The sequence below is a fragment of the Perissodus microlepis genome, chromosome 11 (genome assembly GCF_051167445.1).
Source record: "Perissodus microlepis isolate ML-2025 ecotype Zambia chromosome 11, ASM5116744v1, whole genome shotgun sequence".
NCBI classification, from domain to species: Eukaryota; Metazoa; Chordata; class Actinopteri; order Cichliformes; family Cichlidae; genus Perissodus; species Perissodus microlepis.
This window is the reverse complement of record NC_140471.1, coordinates 11,535,203-11,552,969: the sequence shown is the minus strand read 5'-3', so window position 1 is coordinate 11,552,969 and position 17,767 is coordinate 11,535,203. Positions and strand designations below refer to the sequence as shown.

General features: G+C 38.4%; 1 protein-coding gene and 1 non-coding gene across 2 annotated transcripts in view; one reads left to right on the top strand and one right to left on the bottom strand.

The window, feature by feature from the left end:
- Positions 1-707: 707 nt before the first annotated feature.
- trnae-cuc (transfer RNA glutamic acid (anticodon CUC)) lies at positions 708-779 on the top strand. Its single transcript has one exon. It is a non-coding gene; the product is annotated as a tRNA-Glu (tRNA).
- Positions 780-5,396: 4,617 nt separating this feature from the next.
- Positions 5,397-17,767, bottom strand: part of adamts16 (ADAM metallopeptidase with thrombospondin type 1 motif, 16) — a 52,551-nt gene continuing 40,180 nt past the window's right edge. The window contains exons 19-24 of the mRNA XM_084944879.1: positions 10,439-10,643; positions 9,268-9,462; positions 9,111-9,167; positions 8,697-8,903; positions 8,436-8,583; positions 5,397-8,355 (exon numbers count right to left, since the gene is read on the bottom strand). Of these exons, the coding sequence (XP_084801005.1) occupies positions 8,240-8,355; positions 8,436-8,583; positions 8,697-8,903; positions 9,111-9,167; positions 9,268-9,462; positions 10,439-10,643 (928 nt within the window). The 3' untranslated portion in view covers positions 5,397-8,239. The remainder of the gene's footprint in view (positions 8,356-8,435; positions 8,584-8,696; positions 8,904-9,110; positions 9,168-9,267; positions 9,463-10,438; positions 10,644-17,767) is intronic.

Sequence of the window (17,767 nt, the reverse complement as noted above, 5' to 3'; positions counted from 1 at the left end):
ATTCATAAGTTACGTATTGAATTGAATATCGGTAACGCGTACATACGAAATTAAAATAAATTTTACCGCTTCCTTACCGTGATGCCTCCTGTTGTTCAAGTTTTTTCTTCAGGCATTTCAGTCTCGTTTTCGTCAAAATAAATTTGTTTGTGTAAGTATCAGGAATGAACGAGGCCAGAGTAACCGTTTCCTGTAGTTTTAACATGATATAGTCTGTTTTAAATGTTTTATGTTGTTGTAGTGTTAGCTACAAGATTTGCGAAGCCCGAAAAAACTATTTTCACTCTGTCAAACCCACTGTCAATAAAGTGGCGACATCTGCTGGACAAATTCTACATATTGGCTTTGTGTGTTTAAATTTGAAAAAGAAGTTAACACTCACTATTTACGTGTATGTGTTTATGTGTATTATGTGTATATTTTTTCCATGAATTCTCCGTGTAACTACTGAGCTACTTAAAATATAGTTCACAGCCTGCGTATTGAATTCCGTTTTCATGATAATAATGTCACGGAATATTGGTCACGTGATTTTTTTTTCTGCGTAAAGTCCACGTGTTGACTCTGAACGTTATTAAGGTGGAAGAACTGTAATTTGTTAGGTAGTCAGACTGTTTTGTCTTCAAAGTCGTACAAAACACAAATAACAGTAAATCTTTATACCAATAAAGCTATTTCAGTATTCAGGTTCGTATGATTGATATCACTCCCTGGTGGTCTAGTGGTTAGGATTCGGCGCTCTCACCGCCGCGGCCCGGGTTCGATTCCCGGTCAGGGAACTCAACTTTTTCTTTCGTCCCTGTATAGCTTCCCAAAATCGTTGCAACACATTAACCTACCTACAACCACCAGAAATTACTCAAATACAAAAACACAAATATACTTTTGGTTTCTACATTTCACGAAACATCACCAATTCCTCTCTTTGGTTCTTTACAACCCAACCTTTTTTGCGCCACGGACCGGTTTATGCCCGACAATATTTTCACGGACCGGCCTTTAAGGTGTCGCGGATAAATACAACAATATAAAACTAGTACCGGTACCGAAAAAAAGAAGATTTATTCGTAACACACGTGAAAAGACCCAGGAAAACAGAGTTAACGATAAAAACGATAACAAAATAACGCTAAAACCGATACAAACCCTGAAAACCATACATTTCACACCTGAGCCTCAACTCTCGCGGCCCGGTACCAAACGACTCACGGACCGGTACCGGTCCGAGGCCCGGGGGTTGGGGACCGCTGCTTTACACCAAGGAAACATGTATCTTTGTGAAGGAAAATCTGAAAAGTTACCCCTATCTAAATACTCCAGACTGGACTCTGACATCTTGATTTTACAGCACAGTGAAGTAATCTTTATAAACAGCGAGGGATAAAAGTTTCAAAAGAAGGGATACACTTGCAGTAAAGAACAAGGAGTTGACTGGTTGTCAAGTTATAACACAGAGAAGCTGGGATTTACTCCATTTCCCATTTCCTACCAAGTCCAAGAGCACTGTTACTCTGCTATTCAGCTAAATAGTTGCCTATTCTTCAAAAATCTAATATAAAGAATATTTAGCGTCATATTAAAATATTAATCAATACCCCAAACCCATTTACTGACACAGAACGTTGCACTCACTCCATTTTCATTTACAAATACAAAGTTGCGACATAAAAAATGCATGTTACCCACCAATCCCAAGCACCATATATCACATATTTTGACATTATATTATTATTAGTTAGCAGATATAGTCAGCAGAGGGTGCTATTGTACTAATAACAGTTGTCGCACTGCTCTCGCTCCTTCTCAAACCCACACACTAAACCAGTACTTTTGTTAGGTATCATAATTTCAAGTTTCTTTTTAAAATACCACTTTGGAGTTCAGTGTTAATGTCATATTTTTTTAATAAATGAAGATTCCTAGTTGTTGTTCTCCTTCTTGAAAGTTCTATCAATTTCAACATAAGAAGAAACACCTGAAGACACTGTTGTAAATGCCATCATGATGGAAAGACCCTCTGACTGAACCTTCTGAGTTGCCTCAAGGCAAAGGAGCCACACTCTTCAAACAGATGCAGTCAAACAGAGACAGTGACTGTCTTTGACATACAATCTCTGCTGTTAATAAATTTGTCTCAGTCAACTCTTGTTTAAATCCACAGGAAGCTGTCTGAACCCTATCTTGAATACACAAAACAAAACAAAACTGCTCCATTGTCTTAATCCCTTCCTACTTGTGAGGTTGAATTTTGTCCTTTTATTTTTTTTCCTCTGAAGTTGCTGCGGTTGATGTAAATGGAAATACATATTTTTGCACTGAGGTCACAAATATTTTTGGTAACCTAATTACTAAGTTAAGTTAAAGGTCCTTCAACAGTAAAGCAGTTATGTGAGTTAAAGATCCGATCTCACTTGTGTCTCTTTTCTTCACATTGGCATGCACCAATAAAACGGTTCTGCATCACATAAAACCTTGCAGACATTTGCCTGTGAAAAAAAGGCCCACTGAAACTATGGCCTATATTTATTCAGTATTTCAGTGTCTAGGCACAAATTTTCTTTGCCTGGAGCGAGCCAATGACTTTAAAAAATGACTTTACTTTCTACCTGATTTCTTCCTACTTTTAACACTCTTCATATTTCCTTCCTCACTGTCCAGCTGAAGGTCCTTGTAACGGTGCCCCAGGGATTATGACAATGGTTATTTTGTTTTGGGCATCTGTGTCTCCTTGACTTGTTGAGAAATGAGAAAAGAGCAAAGCCCAGATACAGTATGTCATAGGTGTTGAAATGGCTAATACCACATTGGCATCACTGTTAGCCTGTGTTCTGGCTCTGTTGAATCCTGAGAACTAGATCTCAGGATTAGCTCTCTGCTTGCTGTTCTATAAATCTAATCATGCAATATTTCTTTTGAGCGTTTTTATAGTACATAATCGTTTGAAAAGGGTTCAAAAGAACTCCTAAATATCAAGCAGTCACAGAGTCAACAGATGGATGCCCAGTTATACCCTCATCGCCTGCTGTTAGGAAATGTATGGCGTTAGCAAGACCTTATCTTGGAGTATTATATGAATAAACTGTAAATTAGCAATACCGTACTGACAAGAGTAATAATCACATTGCATTCCAACTATACTATTTCACTTTACTTCACATACTTTCATTTATTTCTAGGTGATTTTAATAAGCCCAGGAAGGATAGTTACAGATAGCATTAGCATTTAAAGAATATTCAGTAACTGAAAATTAAAATGTTTTCTGTAGCCAGTCCATTGAATTTGAACTTACTGGCATGTAAAAGTAAAAGTAAAATAAATAGCTGTAATTAGTTGTAAATAAATGTAAACAGTTGTAAATAATTGAATATAGTTCATTAAAGTTCTATTAAAATCGGTTTGATGTGCTTTGTGCATATCAAGCTAATCTTTTTTTTTTTTTACTGCATTATTATTTTGTGCCGGCCTTTTAGAGTCCCACCTTCACCATAGCTAGAGCCATCCAAAGATGAAGGCTGAATTATTACTTTTTAGTTTAAGTGTTCCAGTGTTTAAGTTTATATTTTTGGTGTCTGTAATCAGCATAAATATGAACAGTCTTAAGGATAATACACATAATTTTCCTATAGTTTAATGTCCACACCTGGCTGTGTTTCAAATGGAGTCCTTTGACTTTAATAAATACCTGCAGTGTGACACAGCAAAAGAGGTGATCTGTGTTTTGATGTAATAGATAAACATGAATTGAATTCTTGTCTATAGCAGCAATCTTCCTATGAGCCAATTATCCTAGATATCTACAACCTCCAGGAGCTAGAAAAAAAATCAGATTTTTAGGTATTTTAAAATAAACGATGCAAAGATAGTCAGGTATTGAATTGCAGTTTTTTATACTTAACATTTCTTGACTCTGCATGGAATTACAGCTTGATGGTAATATAGACTGAAGGTGCAAGCTATATTGTAGTACATGCAGTAATAAGTAAATCTTTTTAGGCTAAAGAGAGGAGGTATTAAAAAGGTACAGGATATTTTTCCATTCACTTTCTTTAATGTAGTAAGTGAAGATACAAGTACTAGCAGCTGAAGTGGCCTCAGCCAGTTGAATGTCCATGACAATCAAATATGACTACACAGACACAAGTACACATTCAAAGCACTTAAAAAAACAACAACAACAAAAAACGGTACTAGTATAGAATCAACTTTTTGGGCTACCAATGAAAAGCTCAATAAATCTATTTTGTATCAAAATAATGCTGTAATAAAGGCTCAAGGAAGACCTGCACATAACTGCAAGAGTGACCTCAGAAGAACAAGGAATCACTACATTTTTGATTTAGAAATTATAGTTGGTCTTCACCAGCTGCACAACCAGAGGTTCTGATGTGTTAGTCTGTCACATAAGTGGTTTAGACATTGGTTCAAAAGCATGAAGCATGCTTAGCAGGTCAGACCTCTCATATCAGCATGTTTAGTAATAAAATCAAATCTGTTTTTTAAACTTCACACCATTGCCTAACTACAAATTATACTTGTTACCTAGAAATATAAATAAAAAAAAACAAACAAAAAATATATATGGGATCTAGGTTCATACAATAATGCCATCAGGCCTATTATAATGGGGGCACTTATGTACCTAAAATAACAGAACATAATATGAACTATTTTAGTTCGTATTAGTTCAGTGAGTTGTTCCTTGTGTTATGAACGTCACAGCTGTTTTCTACAGTCATTGGTCAGCACAGGTAAATTACACGAAGAGTTGCATTATGACTAAGGAAAAAAGATACCTCTACACAGTTACCTCTGAGACTGAAGACGTCACTTGGATCAGCGACCACTGAAAACCCAAGGTCCAGATGAACACAATCAACTTCCTAGGGTTACCGCCACAGTTTCAACCATACAACTTTAATGATATAATATGATGTCCGCTGTACACACTGAAGGAACATAACAGCATATTAGACATACTAGTTACATATGGGATATGAAATACAAGGCTAGCTCTTATCTGCTTCAAATTGTGTTAGCAAAACTTCAGATTACAATATTGAGTCCACCAACTATATTTAAAGAGACAGACATAGATAGTAAAGCTACAAATGAAGGCTCACTGCTATTATGGTAATAGCTATATTTTCAAACAGTGCATGTGAACCAGGATGAATACACATAACACTCTGGAGCGGAGCCATATTTGTGCTATTGACAATGTAAGTTAAGCCGGAGTAGGCCATCCTATATAGCTATATATCCAGCTATATCTCCTATATAGCTTGGGGAAGGACCTCCCCTTTGTCCTGAACCTCCCCTTGGCTCTGTTTCAAGATCTACTTCATTATGGGAGAGTCTGACCAAACATAAGTCAGATCGGATCAATTTAGTAGAACAAAGTAATATTAAAAAAATATATAAAAAAAATGTATTTAAAGAAAATATGAAACCAAACATTAAAAACGTTTTGAGTGCAAATGAATGTGTTACTGTAATGGCGTTACATTTTCAGTAAAAGTTACACACAGTCCTGCAATCAACTGATTTCACTTTGTGTGCTTGGGAAAATTATTTTTATTAATATTGTGCAAAAGCATCTGCACAGACAGTATGCTAACACATAGCTAGGCAAGAAACCAGAAACATGTCAAAGCTAAGCCTTCCAGCCCAGCAGCCAGGGGCAGATTTTCAGCAGAAAAAAAGGCACTTAGACTTGTAGCACTGAAACCTCCATTTCTACACGTACATATCACCCTGGCGTTCGCTTTAAAGTCTCTTTAATAGGAGGTCAAATGCACCGTAAATTTAGAAAACACCAGCAAATAGAAAAATATGCAGTCCAAAACCATCACAAAAAACAGCAGAAGTGTTTTGGGGGGAGACAATAATGTGACGGACCAGATACGAAACTGAACAGCTTATAGCAAACATGTATCCACATTGTTATATGAAAAATGCAACTAAAACACACATTACCTGCATGTTTTTCCTCACTCACAACACAGATGAAACCATCTCTATTTTTTAGCGTCTCAGTGCAAACCTTTGTGGTTTCTATCGCTTCCACAGCTGTTCCGTCATGTTATTATCTCCAAAAAACACTTGAGTTGTGTTTTGTATTATTTGGGGGGGGTTGTTTGTTTTTCTTACTTGTTTTATTCAACTTCCATCGGGTATTGCGTGCTCTTACAGCATTTTTATATTTGCTGATGTTTTCTTCAGTCACAGTGTGTTTGACTTCTCAGGGCCACCATACTTTGGGCCAGGTTTCATCTTTGCTTTGTGTTGCCGGCTTTGTGTTCATAAATAAAAACTAAAACAAAGATGAAATCGGGATATGGATAAAAATTAGGATAGGAATTTGAGTCATTGTGCGGGTCTGTAGCCTAAAGTTTTTATTTCTGACTGATAATTAAGTGACAATGTGTTTCAGGTCATTTTGTGGAGTAAAGCAAAAGCAATGCAATTGCTTTGTCCAAAAAGTAATTTAGTAGCTTAGTGCATTGAACTGAACTAACTGTACTGAAAAGACATTCCATCAAAGTTGAGTAGGTAGGTAAAGCAGAGAACTACCATGTAATTTTACTTATGTTGGAAGGAACATAATAAATAGAAGCAAAGACTGGAGTTGAGATGTTTAAATGTACATATATACATTACAGCTGTTACAAGTAAAAGTTATAAATCTGTATTTTGAAGCCAGAGAAATGCAAAAGACGTACTAGCCCCCGCTATGGCAGAGTGGAACAATGGTGACAGTGATGTCAGTGATATGGTGCAATCCTAATCCTCTGTAAAGGCATGATGACAGCGCCATGCCCAGTTGAAGACTGTAGCAAAAGTTGTATGACTCAAGCGATCACGTTTCCATCCTGAATATTTGTTTTTCTGCTTTTCTCCAGGAGTCCTTTTAGAGTTTCAAGTTTATCCCCCCCTGAAAGATACTCTGTCCAACTTAAAGCTAAAAATGATGAAATCGGGGCTCATGTTCCTGTAGTTACACATTTTGTTTATCTTATTTCATTACCACCGTAAAAAAAAAATCATATTGTAATAGTATTACCTATCATCCATCAGTGCTTTTAAAATGTAATTGATATGTAACGCATTTTTGTGCCATCTAAATGCATGCTAATGTCATGTATAATAATGTAGGACACATTAAACAACACACTGATATGGCTTGTTAGTGATTTCACTTGACAGCTGCTTTCTTTTAAAAAAAATAAAATAAAGGTTTTGCATAAAAAGGTGCAGTTTGACAGCATGTAATGAAAATTAATAACACATATTAAGGTAATGGGCTTAGGGTAGAGTAATACAAGGACACATTTATAATGCTTAATCATACAGTTTTCCAGAAACACTGCATTGCAAAGCCAATAAATAAAACAAATAATACTGTACATGGGTCACACAATTCATTTGTTATTTCCTGAAGCTTGAACATTTCACACTGATTTCATGAATTCAATGTGACAAAGTTGTAGCACCACTTGGAAGGAAAGCCACATCACGCAGACTTATCCCGTCACAGAAAACACATGCATCTGATGATGCAGTTGATTTGTGCTCTGTTCTTTTTTTTTACTTTTACATGACAACTTACATGGCAACTGCCCAGCTATTAAAGAAATACACATTGATTAGCATGTCATTTTTGTTCTCTTTTTTTTAATGAAAAAAAATTTAAGCTCAAGGCAAAATTTATTTATGCCTTTATCGTCTCTTTGAAACGTCCCTTTTCATTAAGAAACCACAGATTGCCAATTCATCAGGGTCTGCAGCGCAGACCAGGGCATATCACATGTTGCGTGGCAGCGCTTGAAGACGTCTTTCTTTGTTGGTTTGCCATCGTTGGCCTTTGGTTGACTGAGAGATGCTGAGTGTCCTGAGTACAGATCTTTTCAGCTACAGTATATAAACAAAGCTGGGATTTTTCAGTTTCTTTTAGACATGTCCATCCTATTTGCTTTAATCACGATTACTATTTTGTTAGTTCCTCCACATAATTCTTGTCTTTATTTGTGTTTTCCTGATCACATTCCTGTGTAGTGCTGTCAACATCAAGTTCTTGTATCCAGATGTCCGGCATCGCAGAGAGAAAATGAAGAGCACTTCCAAATAAAGGGCTTTGTATTTCAGTGCTCGCCACATGCTTAAAACCACAACCATGTTTTGCAGTCTTTTGACTAGCTACCTATCTGCCTGTACAGCGGACTGAGTCACGTCCTAGGATTATAGGTTTGAATTTGAACATGACTGGCAGCACTGCTTGCCATAGAACTTGTGGTTGCAGACTCCATGTTGGGGCACCAGGTAACACCAGCTGAAGTAATCCTGACATGCAAGTTCTGTGTAAAAAGAAGAGAAAAAAAAGTGAAATTCTTTTTCTTTTTTGGGAGATCTTTTGAGAGAATAAGAGCACTGGTACCTTTCTTCTCAGGTTGTGGACAGAAGTTGGTATTGCAGGCCTGGGACACTGCAGGTTTGAGATGGACGGCACAGCCGGTGGAAGGTTTCTCCTCCGCCAGACACTGGACCGCCCTGGCCTGCACTCCTCCTCCACATGTCACCGTGCACTGCGGAGAGCAAAGCAACAAGGAACGGATTATAGATACTGTGAATCTCCTTTGTGCGACACATTCGCTCCCTCCTCTTGTTTATATTACCAAAGTGGAAATTCTGCTGATACCTGAGACCAAGGAGACGAGCGCCATTCTGGCCGAGGTGGAGGGTGGGCTGGATAGCTCCGATGATGCGTCTTCCATTGGTAATGCACTGATTGCGTTGTGCGGACAGGGCATTCAGCCAGGATGCAGGGCTTCTGAAGCTCTACTATGGGTTTGGGAACATGGTGGCACTTCTTGGGAGCAAGCTCTCTGTATTTTCCTGCAGTGTCCTTTATTATGAAATAGAGAAATTCACTAAAGCTATAGATGCCATTATATAATAAAGAACCTCCAACAAATCAATTTAGAAACACAAAAGCAAATAATTAAAGTAATATTAACAAATTGGAATTTAAAGAGAATTTAAATGCAGCGAATTATTATGACACTGAAAAATGACCTTTTGCTGTGTCTGATCAAACACACACAATACACACCTTCTCTGCACACTTGATGAAGCGTGCCTGATAGCCACGACCACATGTTACTGAACACTGGATGTGGAACAGAGCAGAGACAGAGAGCTTATTCACATTAGCTAAAAATACATTTAAATACTGCATAAGTGCTGTTTTATTCATTTTAATTTCATACCTCTTGCCATGTGGAGACAAACCACTGGACCTTGCGTTGTTTCTGGCAGCGTCTGATGAAGCAGGAATCCTGACCAGCAGGTTTTGGCAGGCCTGCGCACTTGCTGTTGGGCAGCGTGTGTGCCTGGGCACCCGGGTTAGAGCTCACACACAGCACAGTCCTCTTCTTCAAACCATTGCCACACTTACGCGAGCACTGCCAAATAAAAACAAACATTATATCTGATTGCATTTAGGTATTGGAGCAAAGCTTTCTCTTAATTAATGGCTGATCAGTTGGTTTAAATGCTACAGTATTAACAATCTTTGTTATCATAGTTAGGTCCAAACTGTCATGTTATATTCCAGCATTGTCAAAGCCTTGTTATATGTTACACACATTTTTATCATCCATTAACAAAGACATAAAAATGTAGACTAAACTGGTTTTTCGAGAATTTCTTTCCATTTTTTCCCACCTTCTTTCAAGCAGAAGGAACAAATTTATCAAAATTAATTAAGAGTTTGACATATTTAATTTAGCTATTACCTGGCTGGAAATTTAGCTATTACCTGGCTGGAAATGTCACATGCTAAACATCTTAACAGGCCAGCTATGCACAAATAGCATTTCAGAAAAGCTGCTATACAGCATAGTCACCACACAATGGATTACTGTGCTTTACTGCCTTAATAATTCCTTTGAGGTACTCCAGCAATTCCCTCAATATCCTTTTTTTATTCTAGAAACAGCTAATGGGACAATCTAAATCTTGAAGTGATTCACTACAGCCAATAAACACGGGGCTGTGACGCACTACACTGTGCCACAAGCTACCAGGGGGAGAGCGAACTGGACACCACTTGTGCCATGTCGTTGACGATATTTGGTGTAAAACGGCAGTTAAAATGTTACAGTGAGACAAGTCACCACACAGAATGTATAGGATTTGGACAGAGAACAAAACACTGGAGGTCTCAGCGGGCACATTCATAGTTTAAAGCCACTGAGATCACTGTCATAAAATGTGGTGAAGCCATTAAAGCCAGGGCGAACTTCACAACACAATGTGCAGAGCTCTTTAGGGCTTACTGGGCGAGCGTATGACTTCAAAGGGGTTTTTCAAGCTGTGTTCTTCAGCAGCAACGTGCCAGCAGCGTAAACAAACAGCATTAAAGTTTCACACTCTCACCTGCGACCACGACCCAGTTGTCCAAACCGGTGGACAGCTGTGTGTGTTGCAGGTCTGCTTCCTGACCGGGGACGGCTGGGCACAACGAGAGTCAGCCAGGGTGTCCACGTTAGTCTGGCTGGTTCTCTGGACACACTGGACCTGCCGAGTCTGCTCCCCTCCTCCACAGCTTCGGCTGCACACCCCCCACTCTCCTACAGACCAGCTGGGACAACACAACGCAAACCCATAGAGTCAATACGCACAGTTTCTCGATCAGTTAGACAAGTGTACAGGAATTAATGATAATTATTGTTATTGTGATAATCACTGGTGTATTATGGAATCCATCTATGTTACCAGTATACAATCTGTGTGTTTGCCAGCAAAAAAGCAGTTGGGCAAAAAAACACCAGAACAGGCTCAGGAACAGGAACAGTTTTACCCTTGAGTGGTGATTTCCACCACCCTAATTTCCACCATAGTCCACACTAGAGTGTAAACACGGCACAGAAATATTCACGCATTTCAATACAAACACATACATATGGCAGGGAGGACTTTTAATTAGCTAACGATACTGAAACTGGCTAAATTGTGTATAATACTGCTGTTTTCCTGCTCTGTCAGTGCTAAGTGTATTTTTTTATCTTTAATAACTTACCATTTTTTAATTATTCTATTTTTAAACTAATTTTTAGCTTAAGAGAAAGCCACACAGAATTTCACTGTGCTATGTATAATGACAATAAAGATCATCCATTCATATAATAGCGTCTGCAGAAGAGGGTCGAATCTAAGACACTGCAGACATGTGCAATGTTTCAAAATAAATCTAAACAAAATTTAAACTAAATCTGATATAAATTTTATATTGTGCACGTCATTATGGTTAATATGGCTTATTTGTCAATATTCTAAATATCATGTACAACCAGAATGGCCGGGGGTTTTAAGCTGTAAGTTAAACCTCTGCAATATTTTAACCCCCCTCGCCTGGCTAAGCTGAATCATGACTAAAACTAAACATCACCACATATTTCTTTTGTACATAACACTCCAAACAGATATGTTGGCAACTGCAAATAAAAGGCTAGCTCGAGGTACCTTTTAAGCAGTTCAGTTTATACTATTTTAGTGCATTTTTCTTCCAAGACTGCGCCTCAGTAAAATGTGTTAAGTTGCCTAATCCTCAAGCCTTCGCACTTTCTTAAAGCTTTGTTGCATCTCTTCCAAATGACCCCAAACTAAGGGCGCAGGCAGCTCAATCGCTCAACACACACTCTGTTATCCTTTCTCTAACTTCACCCCAGTATACCCACCCGTCCTCCTACGATTTACCCCAAACAACCCAAAACACTGCTGTCAGCACACTGAGTTGTGTATATTAACAGTCTAAACTTTATTTGCAGTAATTTGGTGCATCACTCGCTTGGAATGCTGCAGAAGGTCAGTGAGAAAAGCTCTGAAGGGCATCATATGTGCACTATCAAATGTAAATAAAGGCAGAAGTAGAAAATCTATCTGGTCTTTTGACATGTCATGAGGAAGATACACACTGCGGTAATAGCAAATGGTGGTTCAGGGGGAGCGAAAGCGGCATGTAGAGATGAAAGTTTCAATTCGCTTGTTTATTTTAAAAAACCGACCAAGTAATCAACACATATATGTAATACATTTAACATGTTGACATAATATTTATTAACCTTTGGCAAAGAAATGTGAGCTGAACTTTGATGGCGTCATTAAACACATAAATAAATGCAAGCAGAACGCCAACCGAAGCCTAAGTGCAACACACCCTTCAAGAGCAGGGACTTTTTTGGGGGTTGTTTCATTTTTATTTTTAGTTTCACAAGGTACAAAATTCAGAATACCTTGTTTTTTTTATAAATATATTTCCATAAATACTTCAATTCCTAATATGCACAAGATTCCTATGTCACAGCATGCCAATTTGTAGCATAGTAGCTGATGTCACTCATTTAACATTTAAGAAAAGTTATGATGACATAAAATCACTTATTATGACATATTGTCTTGGCTCTCTTACCCCTTCTTAGATATCCCTTCCTGCACAGGAAAGTAAAATATAGCCATCTGGCATACAGTTGGCAAAATATTTGAATGTATATGATGATAAAGTGCAAATTAAAACTTTATTTCATACTCCAAGGTATTTACTTTTACCATGTAAATATCAATACAATCACTTCACAGGAACGGCCATCGAAATAATATACTGTTTAATGCTGGATCAAGTTATAGAACACCTTGTGATCTTTGCCTCGGCTGGTATGAGTAACTGTGGTTGAAGGATGAGTAAGCATCATGCTCCCTGGACAGAAGCACAAGAGCTCAGGTGTCCTGTGGTGTGTCAGATAGCCTTTGAGGTCTAAATGACGCTGTCTAAATGCACACTAGTGCATTAAATAACCTCTGACCAGTGTTTATAGCTTTGCCACTGTGCGTGTCTGCTTGGACTTTTACATGTATATATCACTGTGTGGGTTTTTCTTTCAGTGTACACCAGCAGTGTGAGACAGAGTGATATCATGCTCTAAATGTGAGTGGGCATCGGAAACCTTTTTCCATGATGTAATGCTTGTTCGGTCCAAATCACTGGTTGCAGACACAGCAAAATTAAATAACTGCACGACCTTAGAATAGGATGACATGTAGAGATAGACTGGTGACCACAGCCTGCTAGTCTACACTTGGATCCAAGTTTTGCATGTTTCGGTCGGTCCAGCATGTGTTCTGCTTCAGATCACAGTTCATGCATGGCGAGGGCCCACAAACTGTAAAAGACTCACGCACTTTGATAACTTGAATAAAAGAAGCACACGCACATTTACAATTTTTAACAAAAATGCTTAATACTAGACTGGATATTTGACAAAAGTATAACTGAAACTAGTTTAGCTTGAATAAAGCATGAAACGGAACTTTGATATAGTACAACACATTAATCAGGCAACTATATCCTATACATGTTATGGATGTTTAACAGGAAATCTGAGCATTGTATGGACGGCAATGGCATAAGAAGGTCTACGGAGGATGTAAATGCACAGGAATGCAGAGCAGGTTACACCGTAACCAACAGGAAAAATACTGTAAAGCCTATCTAATCTTATTAAGTTGAAAATATTTTGCAGCCAGAAGAGAACTCTCATTTTTAGAGTCCTTATTGTTATCAGAAGTCGTTTATACATCAAGAAATGTTGGGTTTTGCTCAGAACAGTGAAAATCTGTCAGATGTTGCTGTATGTGTCTTACCAACACATGGTTCCCATGCACACACATATAAACACGCATACACATGCAGACCAGAAGCTCCAGCTTTAGATAATGAACAAGATAATCCTAAGAGACGGGTGTAAACTGTTGTGAGATTACTTTACAGCCTTTATTATCACTGCTTCCTCAGCTCAGTGTACACGGGCAGGTCCATTAGTGGCTAAACAGTACAAAGCAAGCAAAGGAGAAATAGATTACGTCAGAGGAGCATGCACATCTACCACGAGTGAGTAAAGAAGTGCGAAAGAGAGAGGGCAAATATGAATCTGAACATATTTATAAACGACTTTTAAAAGATACAGACGGCAGAGAGACAGAGGAGCAGACAGACAGCGTGGAGAGTGTTTGTCATGCAGTCACAGTCTCACAAATCCCCGTTGAGAGATTGGAAGTGCTGTGGCCTGAGCACAACTTTGACTGAATGACAGCTATCCTTGGCTGACTGCTTGGTTGTACCAGTGTGGGTTTTTTTTTTTTTGGTGTGTATGCGTGGGCGATTGCTGGCAGTCGGATAGGATTGGAAAGGTGATGGAGAAAGGGAAAAAAGGTATCCATATTAACGTATCCAACCTATTAGATTTATGGTTATGGCCAAGCCTGAAGAAACACAAGTGATGGACACTGCAGACAGCGTCTTAAAGCAGTCTTTGTATGTGGATGCATTAGAAGTGGAAGAGAGGTCTCAAAAGGGATATATTTCCCCCTCTTTCCAGAAACATCTAGTTTCGTGATGCCACTATGACCTATTTACCAAGAGAAATATAATTAGATTTTCCACTTTAAGTATGGTGTAGAAACATAATACCCTACCTGGATTTCCATCATGTCTATACAGTTATCATCATGCAGAAATACTTCCATTTCAGTTGTGTTATTTCTGTGCAAAGGGAATACAGGAAATAATTGGGAAACGTAATTTAGACCACTCAGTGATTCTTGTATCAATATAAACTAGAAATAAATGAATTAGTCAAGCTTGGCATAACATTGTTATAGCAAATATTCCATATATTCATCAATTTCTACAGTCCCCAAAGTTCTACATAGATTGTTGCAATTTCACAGTGGATTCCACATATGTTGTGCTTTGGGTTGTAAATTGATTGTATATTTATCAAACCAACACGTCAACTTTGATTGAAATTTTTGTATCGAAAAAGAGGCATGTTTCTTTTTAGCACGTTTGTTATTGGTTTCAGTTGTGTGTACTAAGTATAAACCTAACAAATTAATGTTGAAGTACTTCTTGTTTCCGTTTTCCTTTTAAGAAAACTGCTTAAAGTACTGTTTGAAAGTTTGCTGTAGTGTTGTGTGTCTGCATTCTGATATACAATGAGCTTACAGACACAGCGGGATGCATTTGGAAAGGTGACCCAGAACAACTTGCAAGGTCTTATGTTTACGCCACTTCACAAAAAGGAGTCGTTTCCATGACTGATAGTGTTCCTTTGTGTGTTTCTGTGCAGGTATAATTTTTGACAATGTGTGATCATTGTTATGCTGAAAAATGAAGCTGTTGCCAATGAGACGCTTTCCAGATGGTATCGCGTGCTGATACCTATCATTTTCACATCCAAATTTCAAAATTTGGATTAATACTCTGCAAGACATGTTGCCACTGATTTTCAGTCCAGTTCTTGTGTAATTTGGCATATCTCAGCCTTTTCTCCCTGTTTCCCTTCCCTAAAAATGGCTTCTTGACAGCCATCCCTCCACTGAGACCATTTCTAATGAGGCTTCGGTAAACAGTAATGGATCACCTGAAGCACCAGATGCATCACTCTTTTCTTTGATGGAATTTTTCCCCCCGTTTCTTAAAGACATAACTTTGAGATGCTGTTCATCTGGTGTAGATGCTTTATAGACCTGATACTTCCTTCTTTTGCCCTCTACTTGTCCAGTTTCCTCAGATTTTATAAGGACACACTGCTCACCATGCTGAGATATGCCAGTTGTTGGCTGATTGCTCTTTGGGAATCACCTTGTTGGTGCAAGAACTACCTTATTCCTGTCAATCTGTGTTATCTTTGACATTTTTTAATAGAATCAACTAAATGATTATGTGTTTTTGTGACAGGCTGCTACTAACCAAGTATCTAAAGATACAATTTAAAATTGTTCTTTGCTATGTTGTCTGTTATGTGTAGATACAACACCACTTTATCCTTTGAGTTAGGGGCCTTTTTTATGCTTGAATCGTTCACAGGTCAGTGTTAAGTGGCTTGAGGCCTGCAAGAAAAATAAGTGAAAAAGCAGCTAAAAAAATGTGAAAGACCTACAAAAAGCATGGAGAACTATGGCTCAAGAGTACTTTAAAAAATTACAACAATGTCTGGCTCCTTGGAAGAATAATCAAAAGAAATGATTGGTGGCACATGGCTTTCAGATACTAGCGTTAGTGCTAAACAATGACAAATGTAAGAGATAGAGGATGTTGAAGGCTCTGGCAGACAGCAATGAGGTGACAAGATCAAAGAGTCAAAGCCGTATAGCATAGGAAAGTGGCTTTAGACATTACTATGGTCCCACGTGGATTCAAACCCTCCACGAACAGTAAAGCCATGAATGCACTTCACAGACCTTTCTTTCCGAGCAGACATGAGCTGGAGCTGAGGAACATTAATAATGGCTTCAACCTACTATGTAATGCAATTCAATGCAGCATTAAAAATGTTATTGGTTCCACCTAACTGAGAGGTCATCATGTCTGTTGTCAGCTAGGCCTGTTCAATGCATATGAAGTGAATCATTTATAAACAGCACAAAAGCATAAAGACACAGTTTTGGTACCGCCATCTGTGTTGCATTTAAATTGTCAAGCATGTCACAGTTTTAAGATTTTGACTGCTTTTACACAACAACGAATAAACCATCCCCACGAAAATGTGGCTCTCCCTCTTTAATGGAAGGCCATAAGATGTGGTTAAATGCTTTAAAGACTAACCAAGCTTGACCTCGTTGAGACTGTTTTTCTTACCATGCTGAGCTTAAATTGCACATAATTAAATAACAAAAACACATTTGTCAGGCATTAAAAAAATACTCGGCAACAGTAATGACAGAAAACTCCAGGTGGAGCACAGTGGTGGCCCTCCTATCTTAAATTTGGGTAAACCTTTATTTAAAACGCCTCACGTGTCTATGAGTAAAGACATTTTTTATCCTGGCTGGGAATCGTCTGCACAGCTGGCAGCGGTGTGCTGTCATCATAGCACCATTTTTTCCCTTGAATAGTGAAAACAAAGTAAAAATGACTAAATAAAATACAGCACATTACTACACATGATGATACAATAAACCACAAAGATACTAAAAAAGGCTGAAATAACAAAGCTCAGGGGGGACATGTGTTCCTTTTCTGAAGACTTATACATATTGTCAGCGCCGTCGCTGCTTTATGCGAGTGAATACGAGACAGTTTTGTGGTCATCTTGTAGCATTTTCCCAGGTTACCTGTTCCAAAATGGAGACAAATGCAAGCTGAGCGAGAGGAAAATATTCAGGCAATGACAGAGCTATGCAGAGGAAAAATCCCCTTTTGAACAGCTGTTGGTTACTATAAAACATGAGATAAACGCTAACATAATTGGGATTCCATGATTTCAGAGCGGATTACATAATATTGATGCGCTGTTTAATACTGTATCCACATTTTCTTCTGCCTTGATAATTTTTTAAGCATACTTGGTAAACGCCCGTGAAAATGCAGAATGAGAGTGATGACTTCACAAGCAAGACGGGTTCCAGTGAAAAGCACTGAGAAGACGGGAGATGGGGCTAGTAGAAAGAATATGAATATAAATGTATGAGAGCTAACAGACTGCAGCAGTTTAAGACTGCTGGCGGCTCTGATTTTGAGGTGGGGTTGGAGTAGGGACACTGAAATTTGTCTTAATGAGAGGGTGAGAAAGTGTGGGTGGAAAAGAGCTTCAGAAGTAACTGAAGTCACCACCTTCTGCTGCCCTGCCATGTCTTCTGTGCAAGCAAGCCAGGCAGCAGCTGATGGCCACTCATTCTGCTTTTGGCAAAAACAACAACAGCATCATG